We start from the raw sequence: 12,744 nt of genomic DNA, 5'->3' as shown, positions 1-12,744 counted from the left end.
GGATCTCTGTGAGTTCGAGACCAGCCTGGTCTACAAGAGCTAGTTCCAGGACAGGCTCCAAAACTACAGAGAAACCCTGTCTCGAAAAACCAAAAAAAATAAATAAATAAATCAGCTGGTATATTTCAAGGATGTACTGACCTCACAATGAAAACCAGGAGAGGTGATACATTGGAGAAATGGTTTTGCACTTGTTTCCACAGGAGAGAAAAAGCTTTGGATACCATCAAAATTGATAAAGATTTTATTTGAAAAAGAGAAACCTCTTGAGAAAGAGAAATGACAGCTCATTCACAGAGGTGACAAACATAAGAAAACCTCATAAGGATTGGGAAAGAGTTCTGTTTTGTCTTTAAAGAAAATACTCATCTTCATAGAATCAAGAGACCTTGGATATTTAGATGCCTAAAGATGAAAAGATAGCTATACAGAAAGAATCACCAAGCTAAGAGAAATCTGACTTATCATTTCCATGATAAAATTTGATTATCTAGACATGTGTACATTTCTAATTAAAAATAAGAGCTGGCTTTGGATTTGGAAAATGACTATCCTTCTCTAAATCCAAGCATGTTGCTAAAAAAAATTCAGAATTTTTGTCTCATGTCAGGAGCCATCTGGTATGGGACAGAGAGAAGATAGATTTGAAGGAAATATTTTACTTTTCTTCATGCCTATTTTGTGAATATCGTATGTTTCATTGAACAAAAGTCTATATGAATAATGTTTAAGTTTTCAACAATGAACACTAGATTTTCTTGTAGTAATCTTTGAAACTTCCAGGTAGAAGATGGTACCCACAACAATGATTCCACCTGGTTAATTAAGGCATCATGATAGCGCTACTATGAGACCAGTTTTGGGGGACCAGCTACAGAAATGGTGAGCCTTCTTACAATGCTTTGGTCAGAACTTCAAATAAGAACTTTAAAAAAATCCCTATAGACTACTCAAAGACCTTACACAATTATATAAAACAGTAATTTTAAACTTAACTGTCATTTTACTTTTAAAGGATCCCATAGAAAGAACATTGCCCCCATGACAGCTCAAAGCAATTCTAGAAGATGACATCTCCTTTCCCCAACAAACTTTGTCCTTAGAGTTAGGGACACCATTTTGGGGAAGATTATAACTCATATAGGGTTGGGAGTTGGGGTGGAAATCATGTAGCCTCAGAGATCTAAAAAAAAACCAGAAATAAATGAAGAGGGAAAACTGAATGGGATGATAGGTAGATTACTGTGAACTTACTCACACTAATAATAATGATAGTGAGTAATAGAGTGGATACTTGAGAGCTATTATGTACCAACAATTTACATTGGTATAAATTTTTGTATGTTGAAATAAGTTCAAATTCTATTTTTTATATTGAATATGCTCTGATTTCTGCATAACTGTATTTTTATCTGTATGTTTGTATACCTATGCAAAGTTATTTTGTCAGATTGTATACATTCATGCTTCTACCTGTGTTTAAGACATTTTGTATATTGATACAATTTTAGGATATATTTATCATATTGCATTATATATTTCTACCTGTAATCAAGTATTTATACATTGTTTACTCACTTGTTGCACAGTTGTTTAAAGATTGTTTAATATTCTAATATGAAGTCTTAGTCTTTAAGTTATGCAGGTGTTAAGTATTATACGTCAATAGTCATCCATGTTTGTCTACATATAGTTAAACTAATCCGGTTCTTTAGATAATAGAGATAGATTGTATCTATCCAAATAGCTAGGTAAAGTTTAACCACTTCAAAGATCTGTAGAACATGGCATTTAAATAACTTGGGATTTTGTCAATGTGAGACATGATTGCTCTTGGCAATCATTAATCTATTCCTGAGAGTGTTGAGCACCAAAGACACTCCACTTGGAGTTTGTTTTCTTCTTGGCACAACTGGTTTTTTTGTCCATTCCTTGACCAATGACAAAGTGCACAATCTCCAGACTTGGCCCAGCAGGATACAAGAAAAAATGCTGCCGAACCTTCACAAGACAGGGTAAGATGGTTCTGAAAAATTTCCTGCCTCTGAAAATGGTCTGTCAGTTACTCTAGGCCTTAGCCAAAGTTGTCTGCTTCAACATTGCAAATAAGACTTTGAGTGATTGCCTAGGCAGCCGGTTGTCTCTGTCATCAACTGTACATTTTGGAAGCTGCTTGATTGTGCTTCCTGCCTACTCAAGTAATGTAATCTCCCTTCTCCAGTCCTAAATGGGGTTGAAGACTAAATAGTAATCATTACCATCCTCTTATGATCTAGTCAAGCCATTTCTACTACAATCTTAGACTCCTTAGGATAGAATGTTTATTAAAACATTAGGATATGTTCCTTGCTTAATATTGTTTATGCTGGTTGTAATTCTAACTTTTTTTTTGTATTAAACAAAGGGGGGAGGTGCTTTGGGAGCTCCTTTAGCCAATAGCCTTTAAGATACCAGCTCACTAGGTGTGGTTTCTTATAGTATAAATACAGCTGTAAAGAGTGCTCTGGCTCTCTCTTTGGATTCTCATTTCTGGCTGCTAGCTTCAGTTCCTGTTTCCCATTAGTGCAGAAGACTGTAATCTGTGAGCCTACCCATAAATAAATAAACCTTTATAATAAATAATCCTGAACTAGTGTGGGAATATTTTATAACTTCCATCATCAAGAGAGAGTATTTTTAACTAAATGAACATAAAATACACAAAATTATTTTTTCTTAATGGTCTTTTGAAACAATGTCTCTTGTAGTCAACCCTGACCTCAAACCAAACATACAAGCAAAGATGATCTAGAACTTCTGAAACTGACTCTATGTCTCAGAGCTGGGTTTTCAGCCAAGTGACACACTGCTGAGGTATTTTTTTAATTTTTAAAATAAGAGATAATTGTTATTCTCTTAACCATACTTATACCATCAATTGGAAATTTTAATGAAATGAAACTTTCAATGATCAGGTAAATGTACAGTCTATCAGTCTATTTAAATATATGGCATTACTTAATGGTGAAACATTTTAAATATTCTCTACTAAGACCTTGGAAATCTGTAGTGTAATCTAGTCCATCCTGAAAAACCCTCTGTACTGCAGAGCACAGGACACCATCTTTCCTGACTGGCTGCACCCTGTAGATGCCCAGTCAGATTTGTGGAGCACTCAGTACTGTTCCTGTAACTTCAGTACTTGTATTCTCCCAGAACTCACTGATGGTTTTCTTCTTTGTCTCTCTTCTAGCAGTCATGGGTAGATGACATACATTTTGGCACAACAGTAGAATAACATTTCTGTCCCCACTAACCACTGACCACTGCATTATCAGATGTATCAAATGTGCTGCCTAGACAGAATTAAAAACCTGTAGTGCAAGTGTGAGCTACCCCTCCCTTTCTCCAGGTAAAGTAGGGTAAAGAAGACATGGAAAATGGACTAGGAGGTTGGAGAGGAAATGTCAGATGCAGGTCAATAAAGGACGTAAGCAATAACCTAACTTTTATTGAGTGTTCATGAGCCTAACACTGACATGGCAACACTGAGGAATGTGGGGTGCTCCATGGGGTGGGTTTGTGAGAGGGTTTGTGGTTGAAATAAGAATGTTGGTTACCTGTTTCAGGTCTTCATAGCTCAAAAGCAGGAAGTTGTCCCTTTCTCTCATGGACAGCCATGCACGGGTGTGCTCAAACCATGATCCAAATATAACTGTGTGAAGGGAGGAAGAAATTGTTGGTTACAAAGGATAAAAGTGAGGACTGCCTGATATTCTGCACTTTTGTGCAAATGGTAGATACCTCTATTAAGAAAAATCAAACTGACATTTACAATATTCAATGTAAAAAATGATACATACACTACAATGAGCTGATAAAATCCAAAACACTAGTAAGCTCATCACCCCACTGCTTTACCACTTATCCCATGAGGAGACATCCTCCTGTTGGGTATCAATGACTGAGGCATGTGTTTGGGGAAAGCAATCACACCAATACAGTAAGCCAGAGGTTTCTGGACATGGTCAGGTTTGGACTATTTTAATTCCATCATCTCTGAAGAACTATCTTATGTAATTATGAGGGAGATCACCTTCTACTGGCTTCCACCTCTAAGTTACTCCCACTACTCAATATCACTCTTCAACACCCAAGCCTCCAAAACACAGACAAGTAGAGACCTTCCAAGCAAAGACATCCACCTTCACATCCAAACTTCGTTTACATTCCTAAGGCTATTGTGATGTGTTCACAATAGATCCTGGTCTAGTGCACTCTCTTCTTGTCTCAGCCTCCATTTCACACTTGCACTGTTACCAATTATCTGAAGAAATAACTGAATCAAATCAGGAAAGAAGGTAAGAGTTAAGTCAGGGTAAGAGCACTAGAATATGTGAATTCAAGGGTTCTAAGATTTAATTGAAAACTGAGGGTAAATGACCTACCAAGAAGTTGTAGAGAGAAAGTGAATTCCACAAGAATTGGCAGAATTAAGTCACTTAAAAAGATTGAAAGCTGGTCTCAGGTGATGGCTCAGTGGAATACATTTGCCTTGTAAGTGTGAGCACCTGAATTTGAACTCAGGAACTATTGAACGAAATAGAAATTAAGGTTCAACACCTAATGTTGTTGCTTGTCTTCCACATTCAAGCTTTGGATCAAGAACAGATATAGTCACACATTTGTTTCCATACAATCATGGACACACACACCTATGCCCATCAAAAAAGGCTAAAAGCCAAGCCAGAAGTGGTGGCACACATTTGAAGTACTAAATCTCAGGAGTTAGAGTCAATGGAAGACTAGAGCTTCCATGTCATTTTCCATTACATTGTGAATTAGTGGCCAACTTGAGATACACCTGATCATGTCTGAAAATACCAAAAAACCAAAAGCATGTTGGTGAGAGCATCAAAAATAAGCCAATGACATATACGTTGCTGATAATTAACAGTTGTTCTGCTTTAGAGGTCATTTTTAAAAATAATGTGTTTATTTGGAGGCTGGGATTACAAAGTATATGCCAAGAAGGCTGTCTGTTTTGTAGAAAAGGATTACTTGAACTATTGATCCACTGTATTCATCCTATAAATGTCATGAGTAAAGGCTTTTACCATATTACTCAGCCTGAATATATTATTTTCTTACACTTTAATTGATATATATCAAGTTATGAGACCTAGTGGCTATATCCAACAACAATAATTCACAAGGTCTGTGTGTTAGTGGGAGAGCAATGGTCAATAAGCAAGCAAAAAAATACCTGCCTCCTGGTCAAGTGTGCTAGTGGGACAAAAAAGGTTCAATGACAGAGTTGGCAAGAATGATAACTTATATGATGTTGTGAAGAATGACTCCTATCAGTACAGCAACAGGTTGAGTGAAATGCTATGAAGGTATACATTAATATTGCATGATAGTGTTACTAATCATATCAATCAATAGAATGAGGGGAATATATCATCAGGTTGAGGTAGAGAAAGGTTGGGAAAAAGGAGAGGTAGTGGAAATGAAAGATGGAGAGAGAAAGAGAGAGAGAGAGAGAGAGAGAGAGAGAGAGAGAGAGAGAGAGAGAGAGAGAGAGAGAGAGAGAGAGAGAGAGAGAGAATGTTATACATCAACATTCAGAGAACATGAAAGGCTTTAGGAACTTGTACTTAAAATAATTTTTAAAAGATTTATTTTATTTTTATTTTTACATATGTTTGGGCATTTTCACATGCATATGAGTGTGTGTGTGTGCCCACAGATATTAGAAGAATGCCATTTCTCCTCAAGCTAGAGATATGAAAAATTGGGAGCCACTTGATGTGGGTTCTGGAAACAAACTAACCTCCTCTAAAAAGCCACAAGTTCTTTTAATCACTGAAGGATCTCTATAGCCCCTAATTACATAATTATGAAGAGTAATTTATAAAAACAATTTTATTGTACCAGGAAAAGTAAAAATTAGTACAAATGGTCTACACAACAAATAAATTTGAAATGAAGAAAATACAGATACAAAATTAAATGGTGGCACTATGAGAACAACAGGTAAAAAAGTACTTACCATATACTCCTGATGATTAAACTGTCTCTGTAACCCATATAGATAAAGAGTAGAAAATTGACTCCACAAAGTTGTTATTAGGTTCTCACAAAAGTTCTGTGAGATGTGTGTACACACAGAGACACTCCAGCACATGCACAACCCACACACACACACACCCCAGATCATAATAAAAAAGATATTTTTAAAGAAAAATATATCACAGTATGAAGGCACGGTAGGGCACTTGGGAAAATTCAGTAAGAACAAAGTTGTCATAATAAGAAGACAGAGTAGAAATTACAAGATATCTGTCCCTCTATGAAAAGATGAAATGCAAGGTTCATAGGTATAGAAAACGTTTTTATTATCATATCCCATGATAAGAAAAGAGATAGTGTGTTTAGTAGCTTTTAATGTTAACTTAACACAACATATAACTAATCTTGAAAGAGAATTTGAATGAGGAATATTCTGGATTACATTGATCTGTGGGCATGTCTTTGAAAGGTTGTTCTTATACTTCATTAATAATGCAGAAAGGCCGGGTGGTGGTGGCGTACGCCTTAATCCCAGCACTAGGGAGGCAGAGGCAGGCAGATCTCTGTGAATTCAAGGCCAGCCTGGTCTACAAGAGCTAGTTCCAGGACAGGAACCAAAAGCTACGGAGAAACCATGTCTCAAATTTTAAAAAATAAATAAATAAAAATAATGCAGAATGGTGGAACACAATGTGGGCAGCATAATTCCCTACTCATCAGAGTGTAGAAAAGTAGGGAATAGAAGGTTAGCTGCAAGTAAGAAAGCAAGGCAAAAATATTGTCTCTCTGCTCTTGACTGTGAAATGTAGTGCTTTAATTTCCTACCAAATCTTTCTGTAACCTGGAGTTGTAAGCAAAACCAAAACTTTTATCTCTGCTGTTGGATTTTCTTTTATTCTAGCCCTATGTTGGAATGCCCAATGCCTAAACATTGTTGGCTGTTTTATTCTTTTTTTTCTTTGCCCTTTGGGGGGGGGGGTCTGCCACACATCTCACAAATAAATCAGACAAGGAGACTTATTCTTTCTTATAAATGCCAGCCTTAGCTTCACTTTTTTTCTAGTCAAAAAATAAAATTATCCCATCCATCTTTTGTCATTGGGCTTTTACCTTTTCTTATTCTTACATATCTTTTCTTTCTTCCCTACTCTGTGACTTGCTATGTAGCTGGGTGACTAGACCCCAAAGTCAATCTCCTTTCCTTTCTCCCCCATCTGAAACCTGAACCTGAAATGACCCTATCCTATAGCCATACTGATGAATATCTTGCATATCACCTTAGAACCTTCATCTGGCGATGGATCGAGATAGAGACAGAGACCCAAATTGGAGCACTGGACTGAGCTCTTAAGATCCAAATGAGGAGCAGAAGGAGGGAGAACATGAGCTAGGAAGTCAGGACCGCGAGGGGTGCACCCACCCACTGTGACAGTGGAATTGATCTATTGGGAGCTCACCAAGGCCAGCGGGACTGGGACTTAATAAGCATGGGATGAAATCGGACTTTCTGAACGTGGCGGACAATGAAGGCTGATGAGAAGCCAAGGACAATGGCACTAGGTTTCGATCCTAATACATGAACTGGCTTTGTGGGAGCCTAGCCTGTTTGGATGCTCACCTTCCTGGTCCTGGATAGAAGTGGGAGGACCTTGGACTTCCCACAGGGCAGGGAATCTGGACTGCTCTTTACTCTCGAGAGGGAGGGGGAATGGAGTGGGGGTAAGGGAGAGAGGGGTAGGGGAGTTGGGGGAGGGGGCGATGTGTGCGAGGAGGAGGAGGGAAATTGGAAACGGGGAGAAGGCAGAAATTTTTTTTTGCAACAACTAAAAAAAAATAAACAAAAAATAAACACCAATGATAGCCTATGTTGGAGAGGATGTGGAGTAAGGGGGACACCCATTCTTTGCTGGTGGGAATGCAAACTTGTACAACTTTTGAAATCAGTATGGCGGTTTCTCAGAAAATTGAGAGTCAACCTACCTCATGATCCAGCAATACCACTCTTGGGAAAATACCCAAAAGTTGCTCAATCCTACTACAAAAATCATTTGTTCAACTGTGTTCATAGCAACACTATTTGTAATAGCCAGAACCTGGGGAAAAAACTAGATGCCCCTCAATGGAAGAATGGATAAAGAAAGTGTGGCACATCTACACATTAGAGTACTACTCAGTGGTGAAAAAATAATGACATCTTGAATTTTGTATACAAATGGATGAAATTAGAAAACACTATTCTGAGTGACAAAATTTAGGAGCATGAGGGCAGGGAGTAGAAGGAAGGGAAGAAGGGGAAGAGGAAGGAAGTAGTGGAGTGTTGGGAAGAGCTTGAGGGAATGGGATAGTTGAGATGGAGGAAGGACAGATATGAGAGCAAGAAAAGAAATGTCTTGATTGAGGGAGCCATTTGGGGGTTAGCAAGAAACCTGGCTCTAGAAAAATTCCCAGTAATCCCCAAGGATGATCCCAGATAAGACCCTAAGAAATAGAGAGGGTGTCTCAACAACTCGGCTTGCCCTGTAGTCAGACTGATGATTATCTTAAACATCACCATAGAAACTTTGTCCAACAACAGATAGAAACAGAGACAGAGACCTGAATCAGAGCACTGGACTGAGCACCAAAGATCCAATTAAAGAGTGGAAGGAGGGAGAGTATGAGCAAGGAAGTCAAGACCATGAGGGGTTCACCCAAAAAGACAACATGCCTGAGCTAATGGGAGCTGACCAACTCCAACTGAACTGGGAATGAATGAGCATGGGATCAACCTAGTTCCTCTGAATGTAGTTGACAGTTGTGGCAGACTGAGGGGCCAATGACAATGGCACTGGGATTTGTCTCTACTGCATGTACTGGCTTTTGGGGATCCTTTTCTCTTTGGATGTATACCACGCTCAACCTGGATGTAGTGGGGAAGGCCTTGGACCTTCCACAGGTCAGGGTGCCTTGCCCTCTCTTAATATTGGAGGAGGATGGGGGGAAGATGTGTGGAGGACTGGAAGGGAAGAGGGAGGAGGAGAGGAAGTGGAAATTTGGTTTGGTATTTTTTAAAATAATAAAATGAAATAAATGTCTTTGAGCCTATAGCAACTCCTATATTTAATAGGATGCTCACCATTTCCTTTGAGGAACCATTCAAAATAATTTATCAGAGATTCTGGATTCTTAATAAGGTTTGTCTTCTGCAAGAAAAAATAACCAGACACAAGAACATCTCTGGGATTTCTGATGACATAGATCATCTAAAATGGAAAAACATATACATGAGGGTCAATATAGTCATTCACCACTTTTAGCTGGAACAGTTTATATAAAATGTCAATCAAATATCATGAAGTTCCCAAAGACATTTGTTAATTTTATTTGGAAAAATCATACTTAAGTACAATATAGTCAAGATCCTCTTTCAGACTTTAATTTGATTTACAAATACATAACAGCAAAATGACTGAGGTCACTAATACTGTAAAAAACAAAAACAATGATAAAAATCCAACACTCGCCGGGCTGTGGTGGCGCACGCCTTTAATCCCAGCACTCGGGAGGCAGAGGCAGGCGGATCCCTGGGAGTTCGAGGCCAGCCTGGTCTACAAGAGCTATCTAGTTCCAGGACAGGCACCAAAGCTACAGAGAAACCCTGTCTCGAAAAACCAAAAAAAAAAAATCCAACACTGATTCTATAGTTGTAAAAAACAATATCTCACAGTGTGAAAGATCATCCATCTGCTCTGAAAGAGCAACTTATGTACACAGAATATTGAGTACTGTGCTCAATCGATCTATAATATGACAAACTTTTTGGTTTCGGTAACTATAACTACCAAATATAACCCTCATAACCATTATGGTGCAGATCTTAAAGCCAATGTGCCACTACACAATGGTGAAAACAAAGGCCATAGGAAACTAAGAAATGAAAAGAGTCAGAGAAAACAATTTCTTTTGGGAAAAGCATAACTATTGGTCACATAATGCTGACTGCTCATCCCAGAAAACATACAGACAAGGAACATTGTACAGACAGATCTGACTATAGTTAAGTATTTACAAATATGTAGATATGTATAAATATCTACATATACAATAACAATCAATGAAAAAAGACCATAAATTTGAAAGAGAAAAAGGAGGGCTATATAAATGAGTGTGGAGGAAGGGGATGGGGGAGTGTTGTATATAATTAAATTGTAATCTCAAAAATAAAAGAAATAAATTAAAATAAATAAATTTAATAAAAGGATACTTATATTTTGAACCAATGCCTTTGTGACATTATTCAAGAATTTATCTCTTTATGCCTCAATTTCCCCAGTCAAGAGTTTGCCAAATTCAGATAAGATACAAACACATATTTTTGAATGGTCATAACTCAATTGTGATATTTTTAAGAGAGATAGTTCCTCTAAGAGTGTCTTTGCAGTTTAAGCATAAAATAATATTAAGTTCTGTGGTGGAGGGACTTCCAGTAAATGTTCTTACTAACAAGAAGCTATGAATATTTCTGATCCTTTCTGTAGTTCCTCTGTCAGGAACACGGGTGAATCCTGTGGTTACTGATCTCAGGGGACAGCTAGAACCAGCAAGACACAGTGGATACAGATGAGCCATAACTGTTGAACATCTACATGTTTCAATGCCTGTTCATGCTGTTTCACCTATGAGGTAGTCTGTGTTGGGTGATTCACCCACTGAGAATAGGGTATTTATAGAATCAAAATTAGCTAATTAATTAATTAATTACTTTGGTGACAGCAAAACAGTAATATCTACTGTACACTATAATTTTAACTCTATTTGACCTGTATATGTAGTTCCTTGATGCTCTAATGTGTTGTTCCACTTTCTGCCAGGATCACTGTGTTGTGATTGACATCATGGTACTTTGATTTAGTCTGAAAAGGGAACACATCAATATCACCTAGTGCATGAGAATCCCAGCTTTTCTCCCTCAACTTACAAAATCAGAGTCCATTTAAAAAAGAGCTCCAGGGTCTGTCATAGTAGAATAAGTTCAATGAGCATTTGACCAAACATTTCTCAATCACTGGATACTAACCTTGGCCTTGGAACTGAAGAAAGACTTGGGGAAAAGATGGAAGGGAAGATGAGAGCTGAAGAGGCGTGGTCCTTCCTTATTGATTAAAGTTTGATATCCGTATTCAGACTCTACCCAGGGTGAGCGTTCCCAGATGGGCACAGATTGAATCCACTTGGGATTTCCCTTGGTCTGAATCAAGCAGACAATCTCAATCAGCCAGTTAGTTCCTGAACAAGAAGGAAAATTGATGATCAGTAATTTCAACATTATTTATTAAAAAGCCTCAAGTAGAATTTACAGTCACACTATACACTGCAGCAGTTTCCAAGTACACAGAACTGTGGCGTTCACAATGTCTACATGGTGTTAACACAAAGTATATTGATCTAGCACATCCCCAATGCTTCACTTGGAAAAACTGAGATTATACTCAGTATACTTCACCTGCCTCTTAAACATCCCCAGCAGTCCTGGGCCATCATCAGTCTACATTCTGGTGCAGTGAATTTGAATATCCCAGATATTTCACAGGGATGAAGTTATAAAATCTGTTATAGCTAGCACGAAAAAAATCTAGAAGAGCTCCCTTCTTTTAATACAATGCCCTTGAGATGCATCCATCCTGCAATTTGCCTGTGAGTACTGCTTGTCCTTAAGATAAATAAATGCCCTCTTGTCTATTTAACACACGCACACTCTATCCATGTTTGCATGCTCATTTATCAGTGGATATTTATCTACCTTTCTTCCCTGGGCTATTGTCTGAATCTTTATCCTGAATTCCACTGTCCTTCATTTTCCAAGTTATTGCACATTCCTTGTCAGCAACCTATTACTTTCCTAATGGTCAATGCTTCTTCCACCCAGCAAACATCCCTTCCCCAAAAGTCATTTTTGGTTCGTTGAGTTTGAGACTCTTTCTATAACCTGAACAAGAACCGTGATAATTCTCTACATGACATTTTACTCTCCAACACATATTCTTATATCCATGACTTTTTCCTCTTGATGTTATTTTTTTCTTTATTCTCATGATTCTCCCTCTTTCACTCACTTTTCTACACAGAGACACAACAATGCCAGAGTCTGCCTTAGGATCCATTGACATTGCTTTCTTTTGTTCTTTCTTTTCTTAAAAAATAATTATTAGATTTTTAAAAAAAAAAACCAACCCAAATTCCCACTCCCTCCCCTCCTACCATTTCATCCACCAACACTCCCCCCCAACTAATCCTAAGAGAGGTTAAGGCAACATTGTTCTCTTGTCTTAACTGATCTTCTACCACACATACCAGGCTAAAGTCTTTCTCTGAGTGTGAATGTGATGACACACAGCTCTCCTTACCCACAAAGCATTTTAAACATCTGATATACAGGACACTCCACTCATTGCCTAAATTAATGATGATCAATGTCCCAACCTTCCTCATACACTTCAAGATCATTCTCACTAACAGTCCTTACCTGATTTGGGGTAAGTCAACATGATTGTGTCTTCATCTCTAACCACAAACTTATCACCGATTTCTCCAAGTATTTCTTTTTCAATCCCTATTGCAGGGAAAGGTATTCCTTCAAACCAAAGGTAGTCTGACATGGCCAAGAGCTCTTTGTGGGTGCTGTTAGGATTCCACCTTTAGCCACCTGTACAG

General features: G+C 38.0%; 1 protein-coding gene across 1 annotated transcript in view; it reads right to left on the bottom strand.

The window, feature by feature from the left end:
• LOC101984117 (bile salt sulfotransferase 1-like) overlaps positions 1–12,731 on the bottom strand; it is a 26,205-nt gene extending 13,474 nt beyond the window's left edge. Inside the window, exons 1-4 of the mRNA XM_005361082.2 lie at positions 12,557–12,731; positions 11,111–11,319; positions 9,170–9,296; positions 3,600–3,694 (exon numbers count right to left, since the gene is read on the bottom strand). Of these exons, the coding sequence (XP_005361139.2) occupies positions 3,600–3,694; positions 9,170–9,296; positions 11,111–11,319; positions 12,557–12,689 (564 nt within the window). The 5' untranslated portion in view covers positions 12,690–12,731. The remainder of the gene's footprint in view (positions 1–3,599; positions 3,695–9,169; positions 9,297–11,110; positions 11,320–12,556) is intronic.
• Positions 12,732–12,744: the final 13 nt, after the last annotated feature.

This window comes from Microtus ochrogaster, linkage group LG4 (genome assembly GCF_000317375.1).
Source record: "Microtus ochrogaster isolate Prairie Vole_2 linkage group LG4, MicOch1.0, whole genome shotgun sequence".
NCBI classification, from domain to species: Eukaryota; Metazoa; Chordata; class Mammalia; order Rodentia; family Cricetidae; genus Microtus; species Microtus ochrogaster.
The sequence above is the reverse complement of the archived record's forward strand: the minus strand, read 5'-3'. Positions and strand labels throughout refer to the sequence as shown.